This window comes from Euphorbia lathyris, chromosome 9, assembly GCF_963576675.1.
Source record: "Euphorbia lathyris chromosome 9, ddEupLath1.1, whole genome shotgun sequence".
Lineage (NCBI taxonomy): Eukaryota > Viridiplantae > Streptophyta > Magnoliopsida > Malpighiales > Euphorbiaceae > Euphorbia > Euphorbia lathyris.
The window spans coordinates 54,095,952-54,116,081 of record NC_088918.1 but is presented as its reverse complement, the minus strand read 5'-3'; the positions used below and the strand labels follow the sequence as shown (position 1 = coordinate 54,116,081).

At 36.6% G+C, this 20,130-nt stretch overlaps 1 protein-coding gene across 1 annotated transcript; it reads right to left on the bottom strand.

Moving 5' to 3' along the window:
* Positions 1-14,731: 14,731 nt before the first annotated feature.
* Positions 14,732-18,288, bottom strand: LOC136207464 (putative B3 domain-containing protein REM15). The gene is made up of 11 exons (XM_065998722.1): positions 18,022-18,288; positions 17,607-17,925; positions 17,140-17,264; positions 16,829-17,066; positions 16,595-16,707; positions 16,479-16,515; positions 16,229-16,341; positions 15,908-16,139; positions 15,732-15,823; positions 15,419-15,656; positions 14,732-15,337 (listed from the first exon to the last, which is right to left on the bottom strand). The coding sequence occupies exons 1-11, from the start codon at positions 18,091-18,093 to the stop codon at positions 15,270-15,272; spliced, it is 1,647 nt and encodes a 548-aa protein (XP_065854794.1). The 5' UTR covers positions 18,094-18,288; the 3' UTR covers positions 14,732-15,269.
* Positions 18,289-20,130: the final 1,842 nt, after the last annotated feature.

Below are 20,130 nucleotides of genomic sequence, written 5' to 3'. Positions count from 1 at the left end.
AGTTCAACAAGGGGGATCAAGTTCTCCTCTACAATTCTCGCCTCCGGTTATTTCCCGGAAAATTGAAAAGTCGATGGTCAGGACCATACACCGTCATCAGTGTGCACCCCTCCGGAGCATGTGAAATCCAAGGTCCCGACAATGCAACCCTACGGGTCAATGGCCACCGTCTAAAGATATACCGCGGCGGCGTTTTTCCACAACAAGGCGAAACCACACTCCTCGCACCACCGTAAGCTCGCACATCGCAAAGGAAAGTCGAGCTACTCCGACTCTAAACGTAGCATTGGTTTGACTCTCTCAAACTCCCTGTATATATCTGTTCAATTTTTCCTTATTTTCTTTGTTTCGCTTCCCAGCCACGGAAAGCCACATCCCAATTCAACACAATACGCGGGGCGTCTTCCTATGCACGCCCCGCGTCTTTGTGCCTCTGGTCCAAAATTCTACAAGGGACACCTTTTACGCAGGGCATACCCCCTCTTACGCCCCGCGTATGAGTTCTTTTCCATGGTTCCTCAGGTTCAGAAACTCAAACACGCGGGGCATCCCCTATTGCGCCCCGCGTATTTGAGTCTCTGACTCCAAATACAATAAAAACACCAACTTACGCGGGGCGCCCCCGCCATTACGCCCCGCGTCTTTGAGTCTCTGACTCATAACGCATTAAAAATGCCGCCCTATGCGGGGCGCCCCCCTGGGCACGCCTCGCGTAGGGCCCCTGACCACTAAGGGTCTTCCTCTTTCCCTTCCTTAGCTTTATTTTTGTTTTTGTTTTAGTTTCTCTTTGCGACGCCCTTGGAATAGGCGTCATTTTAAATAACGCGGAGGGCCGTGCAACCCCGCACTTTTAGTTTGGTTTGCACTACTAAAAACAAAAATAAAAATTTAATAACAACAAAATAATTAGACTCATTTATTCACTCTCTTAAATTTTCCCGACACGTTATCCCTCCTTCGGAAATTAATTAAAGTTCTGTTATTTGTCATCAAAAATAAAAGTGTCGGAACATAAAGGAATGATTCGATTAAGAAATTTTAGTTTCGATCTTAAAGTTAGGGAATTTGTGCAAAACTTAGGATTGGTACTAAATTAAGACATTGAGTCTTAACCCAAATGTTACCTCCATTATAAACTTTAAAAAGGCAATAAAAACGGGATAGTTGAGAATTTAGCGAAAACTTGATAGTACACAATTTAAACCCGAATCTTTGTGAGGTATTTTTGAGCCTAAAAGAGTTCGTACAAGAACTCTAATTCTTTCACAATTTTTCGAGAGCTTTGACTTCACTTGACTCATAGAATTTGCATCCAATAGCGGGTTAAGTACACTTATTGTGGTAAAAAGGCAATAGATGATAAACCGAACCCACTTAGGCTAATTTTTCTTAATTTATTTTTCTCGTTTTCATTAAACATTAGGAAACCCCCTCGAGTCTATTAACCAACTTTTTTGTTAATACCCTCTTACAATTTAACCCTTTTTCCTCTTGTTCAAATACCGACATAATCAAGTTGCACCCGAATTACCCGAAATAAGTCACGGCCGTAGCAAATGAGCATCATTAGTTCTCAAAATATTGTTTTTATGCCTCTATCAAAACGAATGATACAATAAAAATAAAAAGGAATTCTCAAGCTCCACCCGAGCAATTTTGAAGTATATCTTGTAAAATTCGCTAAGGCCGAAATAAGCAATGATACGGTGCAATCACAAAACGGTATTTTTGAACTCGAGTTTCTTTAAAATAACCACTAAAGAAGCCACCCACATTACAACCCCCCTCCGGGTTCATTTTTAATATTGCCTAACCATATTTTAGAGGAAAAACCCGGATAAAAATGCAAATTCAACATGATCTCGAGTAAGTGCAAAGAAGAGTGCTAAAACACCGACCCACCTAAAATTGAGCGTAAGAGCGAAATCCCTTGGTGAGGTACTATCGGGTTCTCGAAAGATAATCAACCCCCGTTAATATTGCATATTAAATCTTGATCATGGAGGTTTCAAACAAGTTTTTGTACTCAATTGTTTGCGTAGGTACTTACCAAAACCTTTGCACAAAACCATAACTTTGAAATCACGCACTTGGCAAAACCAACCTTCGGTTTGTTTCTTAATTTTCTCAATCCTTTGTCTTTCGATTTCTTTTACTTGAGGACAAGTAAAACTTTAAAGTCCGAGGAGGTTTGATAGGAGTATTTTACCCCTATCTTTTAGCGTGATTTACAGGTTGATTTTGGATAAAATAAATAAGTTTAATTATAAAAATAAAGTGTTTTTGATAAAATAAAGAAATACAAATAAATCTTGTACTTTCAGTTTATTTTCCTCGTTTTTTATTAGTTTAGGAAATAAAAACGTCAAGCTAACTCGGCTCTCAAGATTTGTATTTCAGGTACAAGAAAGGAGCAAAAATCCACTCCAAACGCGGGGCGTATAATCCTCTACGCGGGGCGTGAAACATGGTGTCGGTAATGATTGCCTTATCCGCAGAAGCCATGTGGAACTGACTCAGCATACGCGGGGCGTATGCCACTCTACACGGGGCGTATGACACATGTCGGCAATAATTGGCCTAATCCTGAAAGTCAGACTGCATTGTCTCCTAGAGTCAACTCTCCATACGCGGGGCGTATCACCATATACGCGGGGGCGTAAAAGGCAGTTCTTCAACGTAAAAAGATCAGAGACTCTTTTACGCGGGGCGTACTTCAGCTACGCACGGCGTAAAAGCACCAATTCAAGCAATAAAACTTCAGAGACTCAAACACGCGGGGCGTACAATCCTTTACGCAGGGCGTGCTTGAGACAACAAGACAACGAATTGGTCCACATGCAGGAGATTTCTGAAGGAATGGGCATTTACGCGGGCCGTAGACCAATTTACGCGGGGCGTATCATGGGATTTCTGCACCAAATAATGTTGCTCCATACTTATGCTTTGTGAAATTACAAACTTGCCCTTGCTTGATGTCTATAAATAAGAAGCTCTTGAACTTCATTTGACACCAAGAAATAATTTACACACTAGAGAGCAAACTATACTTGTTTTGTTATTTGTTGTAGTATAGATTCAGTTTTTGTAGCTAAACTCTCCACCTCGAGAGCTTGTTCGGTTGTTCCGGCATTCCATCGAAGTTCCGCTCCACCATTCGTCACCAAGCTCGAGAGTTCCACCTCCACGACCTACGAGACGGCTTTGAGTCCGGTTAGCTAGTTTCAAGGGCGGATTCTCCCCTTTTACGTGCTAATTAGCTTGTACTCTTCCTATGTACTAGGCTTGGTTGTATCCCATTTATATACATTTCATATTTATAATTTCATGATTTATAATCTCTATTTTCCTTTACGTGTTAGTATTTGCTACTTGTTTTGATATTGATAATTGACTATTGTGTAGGAGAACGCGATTTCCGACGCCATTCGGGTTATCTTTAGGGAGTTATATAGGTGTTGCCCTACCGGAAGTGACAAACCGGAAACCGTAGGAATTGACAAGCCACGGAACTTACGGGCCCTAGTTTCTAATTCCCCCGCATTAGACACGCCTTGACTAGGAATTACGTAGTATAAGTGCTTCACGGGTCGGTCCTACTATACTTAGTCATCTTTGCAAGAGTAAATTATTATCCGTATACATTTAGAGTCATTATTTATCGCGGTTATATATTATCAATATTCATCCCACTTCATAGGGTTTTAGCTACACAAATCTGAGTCGTCAATAGTTAGGATAGTGTGTAGTTGTATCTTGCTTCACCCCAAAGTAATTGCCGCTTAAATAACATACGAAACCGAGTCGTCTAATACTTGTAATTATAATCCCGTGGATTCGATACCCGGTCTTAACCGGATTATTACTTGATACGACGGGGGTACACTTGCCCCTAAGTAGCCGTAGCATCTAGTAGAGTTAAGAACATTTAAAAGATCACATCCATATTCATAGCACATTCACCACAATACACATTTAATCGTCATTAGAAAACTCTACCTAGGCGCGATATGCAAGTCACATAATAATTAGGGTTAGCTTCATTCCGTAAACATTTGTAAATAAAAATAAAAATAATGCTTAATAGGATCAACACGTTGTCAGCCTTTGTAATTAATATTTATGTATAAAAAGAAAAAAGAAAGAAAGAGAGCGAGCGAGAGACAAGTGAGTGAGGTTGAGTGAAACTTAAGCCTAATATTCTTCTTGAGATTGGTGGTAAAAAGACCTACCTCAATTCTCCTATAAGTACCATTTTTCTCTCTTATATGTGCTACTTCTCTCTCTCTCATAGTGAAATCTCGTCGGGAGGTGTTAGGAACAACTGAAGCTCCTAATAAATTCTCGGTGAGTTGACAAATGTTTTTAGATGGTCCCGAATGAAGGAAAATACAGCTCAATTACTAAATTTTGTTGGAATAAATGCTAATAACAAGAAAATAGAAAAGGAAATGATTACTTTTGATAATTTCAAATCAAGTAACGCCAACTTTAATCTTTGGTAAACAATAAGTTTTTATATGAATAGTCTTTTTTAATGTGAAAAACGCCCTATGTGGTCTGCTCTCTCCTTCCTCCACCTGGTTTCCCAGTTAGGTGTTAGGTTCCATACCCAAGTGGCTCCTTTTCTTTTTTCTTCTTTTTTCTCACCCCCACATTTTTGTTTTGCTTTGTTCCTATTCCATTTCTAAAGATCTTAGGATTTGTTTTGGCTCTAAAGATCATCATAAAAGGTTTAAAACCAAATCCAAAACTCAAATGACAATTTTTAAAAAACTTAGTAGTATATAAAGTTAAACTAATAGTTGGAAAGAATATGATTTTATTCAAAAAGTAGAGTCATTAATTATTGTATAGTTTTATACTTTCATTCTAAGAATGGTGATGTGAAAATATTTATATTCGAAACGAATAATATTTGTAAGATTGATGTTACAACCTTAGTAATTCGAATGAAAAATAGAATATTTATAATAAAATCAAGATTGTTCGAAAAAACCCAAGGTAAATACAAAAATATATTATTTGTGTACTGATAACAACCCAAATTATTCTTGAATAAGGAATAAGGGAAAATTAATAAAAATAATGGCAAACCATTATTTCTTCTAAAAGAGATATTTATACATGATTAATGTGGAATTAATGATAATTAATGCAGGGGAGAATATGCAAATAATGAGGAAAAGGAAGGAGTCTCTAGCATTATGCGACGCCACGTGGACCATGGCGAGATACGCCATAACGAGATACGCCCGAAGAGAGCGAGTAGCGGAGACCCGCCATAGCTCTCAAGGAGAGCGTACATACGCCTTGACGGATCAAAGAATACGAAAAGGGATATTCATCTTACTGACAGAGTATTATCCCAAGGACCAAAAGGGATATTCACCTTGAGAACGCCGCAAGAAGAACCGGATGGCGGATCTCCACGGTTCAGCTCAGTGAGATCCGCTGGCGAACCTATGAGGCGAATCTCATCTTTCATCACAGTAACGGCTAACCGCCGACTCGGCCATAAAGACCATTAATGAGCTATCAATTAGCTAACCGTTAGGTTAAAGGTAACCAGTAACCGCCAGCTTAAAGATAACCAGTAACCGCCATTAATGGAGCATTAATGGAGACCTTCTAGTTGCTGAAGGTTACGACTTCCTAGCTATATATAGCCTACATCCCTAGGCTATCAAGGTACACTTTCACTCACTCTTTGTCAATTCAGTTTGCTCTCTTGATCTTCCTTACTGACTTTGGCATCAGAGTGTCCCCGGCCGATCCCAACGGCGCCTCACAGGGACGTGCTCCGATCAAGGATTTTTCCCAAGTTATCAATTGGTGCGGTGATCGTGGATCTCTAACAAACAGAAGATCACAAAATCTTGATTGTATAGAGTTTCACAAAGAACAAAACAATGGAGTCAACGGAATAGAAATCACAATCTCCAACATTGGCTCAATCAGTACAACAAATCTATCCAAAGATACAGTTCTCCATATATTGGTGGGAAAGAGTTTTCTACAATAAATCTGGAACTTTATGATGAAAAAGATAAGTTTCCTACCCTTTCTTATTCCATTTTTAATTAAAGAAAATTGAAATTTCTTACCTTTATCAAGTGATATGAATATCGTTACATGTTATTATGATAAATCTAATAAACTATGAAAGATGAAGTCATGGACACAAATCTTTCATTAAATCTTGCATGCTTACTATGCCCTCATATTTTTATGCATGACAAGTGTAATATGATATTATCATTGAATTAGTACAAAACGCATGTATAAGACCCGTAATCTTGGGATTTACAAAAAAAAATTCATCCATTCAATGTGATTTTGTCATTTGATATTAAAATATCATAAAAGGGCTCATGTAATTACAAATGATTTAGATCTGGTCGGTCTCTTGGATGAACATGCATATAACTATTAGAAGAAATTACAAAAAAATCATATTTGGTTTTTCCTTGTACAATTCACCATCTATATATGGCTTTTCTCCTATATAGTACTTTTAATATCAGAAATTCATATTTTTGAATATTGTTTTGTCAAACAGTTATTTCATTCCTTTTTTTACAAGGATGTGTCTATTCATATAAAAACTGTTTATTTGACATTGTTAGAATTTCTGTTACCAACACAAGAGACTTGAAAATATTGAGTCTATCTGTAATTGTCCCTAACTATTAAGACCATTATGGGCTGATGAATTACCAAATTGGATAAACAAAACTTTCATGTCCTGAGCTAACTACAAAATAGTGCAAATGTCGGTTTCGGATCAGAACATTAATTTATGCAAAATTCTTAGGATATATATGAGAATTCCTTAAAGATTGGAGGATTGTATGTGAAGGTAGGTGAGAGTGGATTTTGAGTAATTTTCCTTACACTCTAAATTGGAGGAGAATTCTTCCAAAATTACCCTTTCTCTTTTATTTTATTCGTACAAATGAAATGATATAAGAGTAATTTTATATATCACTATATTATTAAATCATCACTTACCTTTCTTTAATTACATCTCATTCAAATGAGCCTTTAATGATCTCTGAATGTCATTAATGTATGGATGCACAATATTAATTGCAAGTAAATAGCAACTATGTAAGATATCTTACCCAATATAGAATGTCATAACTTTTATGACGTTTAAAATAAATATGCTATCTTGGATATTAATGCGCATTGAAATACAAAAGGACATTATTCTTAAACCATTCTCATTATGGTTATTTATTAAGAATTCATTATGATATTCATGTGCAGTAGCAATCTTTATGGTTATGACCGTTATACGTGATATTATTACTAAAACAAGCACGATTAAAATTCTATTATGAATTTGTTTGACATATAATATTTACTCGGTTTTATCCTTTGACTAAGTTCATTCTAGAGGCAGTGACCAACGTGAAGGAATTATTAAGTTGATTCCAAGATGAACTAAAAATTCCATAAAGAGAATTGCATCATACATGATATTTGCCAACAAGGCCAATGCAAACATTCTTTTGCTATGAAGTATGTTCCATGGATCAAGCCATTGATCCCCAAGGTAAGTGAATATAGCTTTTATGCCTTACCACAATCTTTTAATAATGGACAGAGTATGCCCCACTTCTGGAGTTCTTTCAGTGCTAACCCACAGGTACAAGGGAGTTGCTAATACTACAACCAGTGCAAACACTGATATGAAAAATAAAGCTCAATCCAAAAAAGTGTATATGCAGAGTCACTTCAGAAAAATTCCTTGACTATGTCATTAGCAAAAAAGGTGGAAAGAGCGCCTAAATAAAAGCCATGCGAGGGAAAAAGGTGAAAAGAGCGCCTAAATGAAGGCCCCACTATGGGTGAGAAAGATCCAGAGGTTGAACGGGCGGATCATCATACTAGAAAGATTGTCAACAAGCATATCAAGGTATAAAACAATTCCTAGCAGAACCACCCTTGATGAGCAGACCAATCTGAAGGGGAGACCTGCATTTGTATCAATCTGTCATGGATAAAGCTATATGCACCGTGGTTATTCAAGAAGAAAAAGGTCAGCAGTTCTCCATCTATTATGTTAGCAAAATGTTGAAGGATGCGGAGACAAGATATTCGAAGCTAGATAAAACGGCTCCCACGGTTGTGACAACATCCATCCGCGTTAAACCATAGCTCCAAGCATAACCTCAACATGATCGAGATCAAGATCAAGAACCGGCTTCACCATCATGATTCAACATTGAACACACGAATGATGAGATTGAAAGGCGAGTGCATGCCGCTCTATATAGACAAGAGAACAATGCAGAAAGGTACGCCATCAAGTTAACATGAATTCGCCATTCACAGCACGGATCCTGGGGTACGAAGCGGACAGAATGTTTAAAGCTTCCAACTTGCCACAATATAAAAGAAAAGATTCAATATAAGCGGGACATTACATATCCCGAACCCAAAGGAGGGGAGCATGTAACCGTTGGAAGAAACGCCAAAGCGTAATACAGGTTGGCCACCACATTGGTTGGCCACCACACTGAAGCTTGCTGGGAGCTGGCAAACTAGATAGCTTTGTCCAGAATAACAAATAACAAGATGACAAGCAGAAGACAGATCCCAAAAATAAATTCAAAAGTGTCATTAATGTCATAGCAGATGGACCAGTGTATCAGCCACCCGTGGAAAAAGCAAAAATATCTGCTCTGGATAAAACATCCCTCCATTGCTCCTTTTGCAGAAACAGGTCCAGTAATCTCTCCACATACAGATGCGTTGACAATTGAAGGATGGGAGATGAAATGAAGCGAGTAATGGTAGACACGGGCAGTTCTTGCAATGTCATCACCATAGGTGCATTCGCCAAACTAAAGGTTGATCTGATCCAAATAGAAACAACCATTGTTGACATCATTGGAGTGACAGGTCACACTATCCAGACCACGGGCTAGAGGTTGCAGCCCTAATTTCCATCCGTCGTCTGACAATGTACAATCTCACCAGCAAAGGAGGAGTAATGATTAGCGGGAACCAAAAGGTGGCTAAAGAGACTTATACTCGGCGTCACTATCAATCCGCCCACAGTCCAAAGAGGACGAAGGTGAGAAATATTAACTTGTCACTACAGCTTTAGGCGACACAGAAACGCTCCTTATTGCTGATGGAAAGTGGGTGCGGATCGCCAAAGGATTAAAACTTGAGATCAAAGAGGATGTTAAAAAAGTTCTCATTGAGTCTGAAAGCGTATTTACATAGGAGAATGAGATCCCCACAGGAGTAAGCCCAGATGTGATTACTCATAAGTTAAACATCATTAAGGATGCGGTTCTAGTTGCTCAGAAAAGATGGAACCATGGGCCTAAAAATCAGTATTTTTACATATTCTTATATGTGCATTAAACTGTTATAGTATCCTATATTTTATAATTTATTCTTTCTCGCCATACTTCTTATATTCATTTGCCTAGCTTTTAGTGCTGATATACGCCCAGTGGCTGGCGAATGAAAAGTTCCACAGGCGGATCAATTACCTCAAAGATAGGACAATTGATCCCATCACGGGCGGATCCCCTTTCCATAAAGATAAGAAGCACAGACCCTCAGGAGCTTTCAAATGAGCTCAACTCTCTCCTCAAAGACAAGAAAAGGATTGACCACCATCAAAAGCGGGTTAAAATCGTCTCAAACATGAGATCATTACACCCTCAACTTTCTCCTCAAAGATAGGAGAACACTCTCATGGGCGGATCCATCTTTAGATGATCACCATTCGAGAAAGAGTTAAAACATTCATTGGACGCAAGGAATTTACACTCTCTCACTCCCTTCCCAAAGAAGGGTTCACAAGTCCTACGGGCGGATCGCTTCACCTCAAAGATAGGTAGCAAGTTGATCCCCTAGGCAGCTTTACTTCCTCTAGAAGGAATAGAACAGCTTCTAAACCTTCACAAAGGTTCACACATTGGGGTACGGCTGGCCACCTACCCTAAACAATCGGAGAAATTCTAAACCAGATTCTAGAAAATTACTTGCTAAAAGATATAATGCATTAGTAAAAATAGTTCTGGAAAGCAAAGGGTTCATCTCCAAATAATGAAGCCTCGTCTTCATCTCCAAGTAATGAAGCCTCGTCTTCATCTCCAAGTAATGAAGCCTCGTCTTCATCTCCAAATAATGAAGCCTCGTCTTCATCTCCAAGTAATGAAGCCTCGTCTTCATCTCCAAGTAATGAAGCCTCGTCTTCATCTCCAAATAATGAAGCCTCGTCTTCATCTCCAAGTAATGAAGCCTCGTCTTCATCTCCAAACAATGAAGCCTCGTCTTCATCCAATCAATGAAGCCTTGTCTTCATCCAATCAATGAAGCCTCGTCTTCATCTCCAAACAATGAAGCCTCGTCTTCATCCAATCAATGAAGCCTCGTCTTCATCCAATCAATGAAGCCTCGTCTTTATCCAAACAATGAAGTCTCGTTTTCATCAAAGTAATGAATCCTCATCTTCATCATAGAAATAACAAAGTCTCGCCTCCACAAAATGCACAAAAGTCCCTAAATGGCTGATCATTCTTACTGATCCCTAAGGGCGGGTCATTCTCCTCAATATGGCAGAACTGAAGAAAATAAGTCCCTAAAGGCGAATCATAATCCTATGGGGTAGGAACAAATGGTCCCACAAAGGGCAGGTTATTCTTTTCTAAAGGAAATATAACTCTCAAGAATCCCCTAGAGGCTAACAATGGATACGGTTGGCCACCTATCCACGAAGAAGCAAAATCCCCTAAAAGCGTATCATATCCATATATGATCCCACATAGGGCGAATCTTGTTCATAAGATCCCGCATAAGGAAGCCCCAAAAGGCGCATCATTTCTATATATGATCCCCCATCTAGGGCGGGTCCACTTTCCTCCAAGATAGAAAAATAAAACACCATTTAGACAGCCCTAAAGAGCTTTTTATACCTTTAGGGGGGGCTTCTGATAACAACCCAAATTATTCTTGAATAAGGAATAAGGGAAAATTAATAGAAATAATGGCAAACCATTATTTTTTCTAAAAGAGATATTTATACATGATTAATGTGGAATTAATGATAATTAATGCAGGGGAGAATATGCAAATAATGAGGAAAAGGAAGGAGTCTCTAGCATTATGCGACGCCACGTGGACCATGGCGAGATACGCCATAACGAGATACGCCCGAAGAGAGCGAGTAGCGGAGACCCGCCATAGCTCTCAAGGAGAGCGTACATACGCCTTGACGGATCAAAGAATACGAAAAGGGATATTCATCTTACTGACAGAGTATTATCCCAAGGACCAAAAGGGATATTCACCTTGAGAACACCGCAAGAAGAACCGGATGGCGGATCTCCACGGTTCAGCTCAGTGAGATCCGCTGGCGAACCTATGAGGCGAATCTCCTTTTTCATCACAGTAACGGCTAACCGCCGACTCGGCCATAAAGACCATTAATGAGCTATCAATTAGCTAACCGTTAGGTTAAAGGTAACCAGTAACCGCCAGCTTAAAGGTAACCAGTAACCGCCATTAATGGAGCATTAATGGAGACCTTCTAGTTGCTGAAGGTTACGACTTCCTAGCTATATATAGCCTACATCCCTAGGCTATCAAGGTACACTTTCACTTACTCTTTGTCAATTCAGTTTGCTCTCTTGATCTTCCTTACTGACTTTGGCATCGGAGTGTCCCCGGCCAATCCCAACGGCGCCTCACAGGGACGTGCTCCGATCAAGGATTTTTTCCAAGTTATCATGTACATTCTAGAAAGATGTACCTTCCATTCCTTACTTGAAGTTTAAAATAGTTAATTAAAATTATTTAAAGTACACTACAAACAAATTGGTCTATTACGACACATTTTAGCACGTCTCTTTATAATTTTAAATTTAGTCACACTTTTATATTTGTGTCGGCTTTTATTTTCATTTAACGATGCTTTATATCATTTGATGAAATTTTTAAAATATTTACTGTGTTTAAAAGAGCATCGACAATTTTTTAAATTTAAAGAAAGTTTAGAATTTCTACCGTTTAAAAGTGTCATGGTTATTGTTTTTTCATTTTGAATATATTGAGAAAAATGTGAATCATAATGTTGTATACTGGTTCTCAACTTACATGAAATGCGAAGTAAGATTCGAATTTTGGCATTTAGATTCGCATTTTATATTCTGATTTGCATTTTTGGTAATTGTGAAGCAATGAACTATAGTTAATTCACATTCAAACCATATTCCATCGTATAGTTGAAACTGAGTGAAACTGAATGAAATTATATTTGTAATCCATATTACATTTAATTCATATTACTTATACATTTAACAAACGACCTAATGCCCTAGAGTTTGAAGAACTTGGGATTTCACTTGGACGTAGTGATGTATTCGGTATAGGGCGATGATAATTCAAACAATTATGTCTAGCAAGGCCACACCTGCTACATCTTCTAGGAACTACAACTTCACCTTGAGATGGTCTTCTATTTTGACTTCTTGGTCGATCGGAAAATGGTATTCGAGTTACAAAAGGAGTACTTTCACAAGGTTATTACAGGTCTTCCATTCGGACTGGTGGCCAACTAGATATATAGACTCACCGTATGCCAATTTTAGTGTTTCGTTTTTGTAGTAACTATCTTACCACTGATATGCATTAATTAACTGAAACTCAAAAGCAACTCTACATGCGTGTCTACATGGAAACTCGGATAGTTGCCATTTCCTACACGTGCATGTTCTTGCTTCTCAAATGTGTGATCGATAACTTCCCCCTTATTCTGATCGTGAATCTCAAATGTGTGATTGTTGAGTCCTTGAAACGAACAAGTAACTACTTTGTGTACATGCCTTATCACATAGGTCAGATTCTTCGAGCAATGCTCTAGAAAGCATCGTACATCATTACGATCTACAATAAATACTTTGTTTGGACCATCTTTTGCTTGCATAAATATTCGCATGTCAAATGAGGTTGAATCAACTTCTACAGAAGTGTAAATTCTCTCTTTTAACCTCTCCAACTTGATTGTTTTTTGAAACCTGAAGCAACTTCGATTCACCATCCACGTATGTCATAGTACTTGCAACATTTTTCCATTGGTCATTACACGAGATCAAACAAATAACAATATTTGTGGACATACTTCTACTAAAATGAGCAAAATTCATTGTCAACCCCCTACAAGAATCATATCATAAACACAAATATAGAATAGATAGTTCGAAATTGAATAAAATTGAGTGAAAATGATTGAAAAATGAGCTTCATATTTTAGTATGTAAGTTCTCATTGGAGGAAATGCGAAACGCATTCTTATATATTGTATCACATTTTATATAAAATGCGAGATAAGTTTCGCATTTTTGAAGAAATAGTTCGCATTTTGTAGATTGTGAATTACTATACAGATAGTTCCTTCGCATTTGAGTCGTATTTTATACTAAATGTGAATGATAAAAGATAGTTCGCAATTTAGCAATTTGGTTTGCATATGGCGATTTGTGAATACTCAAAACCTAGGTTAAGTGTATCTAACTGTGTAAAATACTTGCGTATAACTAACCTAACATTACAATTGATTATTATGTATTTAAAATCAACAATAACTTACACGATGTTGGCAATCAACAAGAGGTTGGATTGATTCTTGAAAGTGATTTCGAGATGAAGCTTGAAAGTGATTTGAAAATGAAACTTGCATGTTATGTTGCGTTGTGTTGTTTATTATATATATACTAAGTGTATTTTAAGAAAAATATGTAATGAAAACGTCTATTTTGATAGTATACATCTAAATGGGATCTCATTATTGAGCCAGTTTTGTAAATTTCCCCTTAATTTATTGTTGAACTTGTTTGGTATTGGTCCCTGCCTTTTGCAACACATATAGTCGTCCACTGTCTTCAAAACGAGTTGCAACAGAACACACTTTGAAGTAAGAAACAAACAAGGCTTTAACATCATTATCCTTTCATCATTATCCTTTCCCACTAACATACATACGGTACATGTTGTAACTTTCCTGGTACGATCTCCCTGATACCAGTCTGGAAAACTTTTTATAAAACAAATATTCCACCTTAAAATGCCTTGTTCTTTCACAATTTTTGGCACAAAATTACCAGAACCAAATCTAGAAAATCTATTTCTCTCCATTTGTGTGACTTCCTTACATCAGAATAAACTTTGTTGTTATGAGAACCATTAACAAAGTCAGTATTAGAAGAAAGAAAATGCCTCTTTACAAAATTGGAGCATAGAATAGAATAGGCTTTACTCACACTAGGCAAAGGCTCTATCAACATGATTTGATTCTTAACATGTTCCTAATCAACAGATATTCTTCACAAATTGTTTAAACAGCTTTCTTTGAACCACCACAAATACAATTCGGTGTTTGCTTTAACAATGCTAATTCATCCCACATTCTCTAAATAACAAGTTAAAACTGAAAACCTTGAACAAATCTACTTAGATCTTGTTTTAATCTGAATAATTGCAGACCATTACTTTCTCCATATCACATTTTTAATTCATTCCAAAGTTCATGAGATGTTGTAGCATACATGAAAGATTCACTCAATTCTCCAGAAATAGAGTTAATTAACCATGAAAACACAAGACTGTCGAACTCAGCCCGACCCTCATATTTAGAAGAATCGGTTGAAGGTTCCAGGTCATATCGAAGTATGAAATCTAACGTTCTTTTGGCGCAAAGTACGTGAATCATCTATTGACTCCAACCTCATAAATCTATTGTCATAAATGATACAATATTACCTCTAACAATTACAAATTAGATCAATTTTACCCCTAGTTACAATTATATTCTACGCAATCCACAATCTTGTTATCTCCATTTCACACATTCGTCGTATTATCATTCATTAATAACAGATTAAAAGCACATGTATATACGTGTAAAAGATCTCCTGCAGTGACATATACCTTTGATCTGGTACATATGTTTTGAACTTTTAATTTTTTTCATGTGCTTATACATGTCTTTAATCTGTTACTAATAAATGATAACATGACGCATATATAAAGTGAAAATAACAAGATTCATTGAGTGCATAAGAACTGAAAATTGGTCAAACTTCCAAACTTTTAGAGATGAATAAGGAAGTGGAGAAGAAGGTCTCTACTCTGGGGGCTCTCAACATTCCTCTCTATAGAACTGGGGGCTCTCAACATTCCTCTGATCATATCCTTTTGGAGATGAATAAGGAAGTGGAGAAGAAGGTCTCTACTCTTTATAGAAGGTCATCTTCAAAATCTTCCCACCTGACCTTTTGATTACTGTCCATTTCTTGTTTGGTAGCTGCCAAAATCAAAGAAAGAGAAACAGTGAGATTAAAAAACTCCCTTATTTTAGAAGCACTAGCAGGATTTGGAAATTTACCATAATATTTCATGAAAGGTGTTGTCCCTCCCTTAAGCACTTCTAACATGAAGACATGTCCCTCTTTTATGCCATTTTCTTTAGTAAATTTAGTCCAGCCATTCCTAATATAAACTCCACCACATTTATCTACCTTAAGTGTCATTTGCCATGAATTTCCCATTTCATTCATAATGGTCATTTCTGAAGTAATGCTACTACCAAGGTCATTCCTCCTTGCAAATTCTGATGGAATTCTCTGCAAATATTTTAACTCAAGATAAATACATCATTACTCATCCAATTCTTATGCTTTGGGTTAATTACTACTCACCATTTGATTGTTTCTAACATGAGATTGTAGCACAGTGAGATAGAGACACCGTTTCTCCTGATTCATTCCGTACTTATGGTTTGTTTTGAACCCTACAAATGCAATATAATACAAACACAAAGTCACAAAACACATCAAATTTGCAGCATAAGGACTTTTTAACAAGGATAACTTACCATACAATTTGAATGCAAGCTTGTTCCCCATTTCAATGCACTCAAAAACGAAAGAATCCCCCACCTTAAGTTTATTAGCGATTTGGAACTCATTACAACCATCTTCAATATAAACTAGATCACCTGTATCACATAAAGTTGTTGGCCAAGATCTTCTCTCTCGGTCAACAAGAATCACCTTGCTATAGTTTTTGTCTTGGAAGTGCAGCCTTGCAAATTTTTCAGGTATGTACTGCTTGAAAACAAGAATTAGAGAGCTTTCGATAAAAGAAATACGACCCATAAATATTCTTCAAAAGCTATAGAGCAGGAAGTAACAACCAGTTTAGACGTATGAGATTCCACTTTAGTCACAAAGAAGTTTTGCTGAACTGCACAAGAACTATCTTTCACTTCTGATGCAGTGTTGGGTTGCTTATTCTTTCTCGACTTCCCTGAATCACCAAAACACATTTAGGATATAACCTTTAAAAATATCAAAACACTCAGCATAAGTATTATGGAATTGAACATAAAAAAGAACATACAATTTAACTCAAACATGGACAATGCAAGAAACTTATGAACTTACAGGAGCCATATCCTTTTGCTTCTTCTTCAAGAATTTTCTGCAATTGACTTCGCCTATGAATGACCATCCGCAAGCATTAACCAAATTACTATGCATTGGGTTGGGTCGGTACTCACCAGCTCAGATTCTTTATGGCTGGAAGGCTCTGTAGTGGAATGAAGATGTCCCGTTGATGAAGAAGTAGCTTGTGCGTTATTCTGACACATGAATTCCGGATGTTCTTGTAGTCCTTCATGACATCATTGATTAGCAAAATAAATATATCACCAAATTGAACACAACCTAATGAGCTTAAATAAATCACAGATTGAAACCTTTTTCCTGTTTCATCTTTGAGGAGGAAAACTTACTTCGCATTTTCAGAACAGGTACATTCCCGTTTCTAGTAAGCTCAACAATCAATGAATCTCCTATCTTAAGCTTATGAGCAACATGAAAGGCAGTCCAACCACCTGCAACAAAAGTTTTACTATTTGAACTTTTGTGCAATAGTTTTGCTGGCCAACAGCTTCCGTTTTCATCCTTAAGAATCATCGAACAACATCGACCATATAGGCCGTGTTCTCTTGCAAATTTCCAGGGAATATGCTGCTTCAACACAAAAATTAGCGGGTCTAACAAGAAAATTTTGTAATGGTCAAGTATAAATACAACTACTTACAAATTTAGATGACTTGAAGCAGTCTGGTGTGAGCTTAATTAGACAATAAGGATGTTCAAGAACAGAGGATCTAGCTTCTGCTTCTAATCTACATTCTACTTTCATCCGTTTCTCAAGTTCCTTCCCTGCATTACAGAAACGTAATCTTAAGACCACATTTTATGCAACAATTCCAATTATTAATCAGTCCTTATAGAAATATGATGAGTTGATTTCACTATTTTCTGTGGTCTACAGCAATAATCTCTTTTTTCTGGCTAGGTTCCCAATGTATGTTTCGGACACCAATCATAATATGGCCTATAAGAATTAGACCCAGATAAATTGAGAAATGTGCAGACTCAATTGTTTTTAATGAACAAATCCGATTGCACATTGCCATCTTCTATCATCTATGCATGAAATACGAAATTGGGAAAATAGAATGAGACCCAGATGAATTGAGATTACAAAGCAAAGAACTTTACCTGTAGTAGTATGAATTGGAACATTTTGTTGTTGAATTTGAGTATTCTCCACTTGAGTTGCAGGAAAGGGAGGATATTCCCTCTCACAAGTAGTACGGTCAAAGACGAAAACATAAAACACGAGATCTCCTTCATGTTTGAAAACCAAGAAATCTGCAATATGCAAGTCGTGATCTTGAACAAACTGCTTCCAGCCATCTCCAAATCGCCTCCCATTGATCTTGACAGGCCAAAGCTTTCCACGTCGGCTTCTGAGGGTAGCTTGAGCTTCCTCACATTCATGTCCATTCAGGTACTTGAAGAAGGCAACGGGAATTAACTGCCCAAAATGATAAATTTTCTTTTAAGTAGATAATTACAGACAGACAGACACAGTAGTAGTAGTAGTAGTAGTAAAAGAGGATAAGAGTCTTACAAAGTCATCCTCAAAACCTGGAAAGAGTGGCTTGAAGAAGTGTGGTTCTCTGAGACTGAGAAGAGTAGACATTGTTTCTCTTTGTAAAATGTCTTCAATCACTTTATGTTTGTTGTACAGGAGGCCATCATCTAGGCCTTTTTTTATTATTATATTAATTTCTTGTCTTCCTTCCTAGGAGGGCATCAAGAAAGATCTAGGGTAAGAGTCGCGCATCGTGTGGCCAACCAATCCAGTTTCTACTTCTTTTTAGGTTCATTTACATCAAATGTGGATTCCATGACACCGTGGGGATTATCGGAATATTTTCCTCTAAAATTTCCTTAACATGAAATTAAGGTGGATTCAATAACACCACCTGTAGATTATCGAAATTTCATCTACATCGCATGTCATAAAAATTTGAAATAAAAAATAAAAAATAAAGACATATTTAATCACTGGAATATTTTCCTTCAAGATTTCATTAACATAAAATTAATGATAGCAATTTTATCAATTTCTTTTATGAACGTATTTGAATAATTAAAAAACATAAATAAAAAAAATAAGAAGCTGATATTTATAAGCAAAAAGTTATTGTCAAAACAGTTAAAAAATTATTTAATCTTATCCAAAAATTAACAGACGGAAACTAACAAATGGTCTCAAACAATAGTAAACTACAGAATTTTTCTTTTTATTCTTTCCATATGGAATTCTCATAACACCAATAGTAAAGACTAATATCCAACAATCCCTCACTTAGCCTTTACGTATTAGTGTTTAAACAAATCTCAATAGAGTTCTACATAAATGTAGGTATCTTGCAATTTAGACCTCCACTTAGTGTAATTTTTCAAGAAAAAACAAAATTAATGGTAGCTTGCCGCTTTTGAGCCATAATCCATTTTGTTATACCGGAAGTATCACACACATAACTTCTATATAAATATATGTTTATAGCAATGGTAGCACTATTAGTCATGCGTGTATCTAGACTTCATGGAAACTTATAAAAGTAGACACACTTTCATCAGGAGCGGCACCACTTCTTATGGTTCAATTACAACACATGAAACTTCATTAAAAGTCTAAGACTTACCCTAATAATCATATATTAGCTAAATTATTATAACAGTTAGTATATCAATCAGTTATAAACGTGTTTTTACCACATTGAATCTTTGTATAGTGGTAATATTATACATAAGTTGGATTTCTGTTGTTGCTCATTTAATCATATAGGTCTTAAACTAATTTTTTTGGACTTTTTAGATATTATTTCCTTGGAAGTCCTTTTGTGAAAGGATCTACCAAATTATTGCAAGACTTAACATATACAACAGTTATAATCCCGTCTGATATTAAGTGTCGTACATACGAAAGTCTTAAGCTAATATGTCTATATTTTTCATTATATATCTTGTTATAAGCTCTAAACAAAATAGCTTCACTATCGCAGTTTAAAGAAATGGTTGACATTGGTTGTAGCCACAACTTAATATCTAATAGCATATTCCTCAGTCATTCAACTTCTTTTCTTGCTGCTGCCAAGGCCAAAATTCAGCCTTCATCATGGAATGAGTAATACAAATTTGTTTCTTTGAAGCTTAAGAAACAACTCCTCCACCAAGCATAAAAATTCAACCACTTGTGGACTTACAATCACTGATACCAGTTATCCAACTAGCATTCGAATAACCCTCAAGAACTGTTGGAAATTTAGTACAATATAACCAAAGGTTTTTAGTTCTTTTTACGTAACCAATTGTTCCACTCCACTTAAATAATGGTTTTTCTTACGATGGGAGTTCAAAAATTCCTATGACATAAACTGATAAACCAGTGACATGAAGATCAAGGTTAGTTGCAAAAATCAAAAGGGATTAACTGAATCAAAAATCAGTTCAATTATACTCTAGCTTAATTTTCATAGTTGTTTCTGTTTAAACTAGTACCGAGAAGACCCATACATAAACATTTAGGAAAATAATCTTAAGAATAATTGAACTGATCTACTTATGTAATCGAGGAAATTACATTAAAACTCAGGTTTTAATTTTTATTTACATTTATCAAAAATCTTTTTATGTATAATCTTAAAATAATAAAATATCCTAACTTTAT

Coding starts and splice junctions, on each gene's coding strand:
- LOC136207464 (XM_065998722.1), bottom strand. CDS start 18,093: ATGTCTACTCTTCTCAGTCTCAGAGAACCACACTTCTTCAAGCCACTC. Junction 16,708..16,828: donor ACCTGTTCTGAAAATGCGAA/GTAAGTTTTCCT, acceptor GATGTCATGAAG/GACTACAAGAACATCCGGAA. Junction 16,140..16,228: donor AATCTCATACGTCTAAACTG/GTTGTTACTTCC, acceptor GTTTTCAAGCAG/TACATACCTGAAAAATTTGC.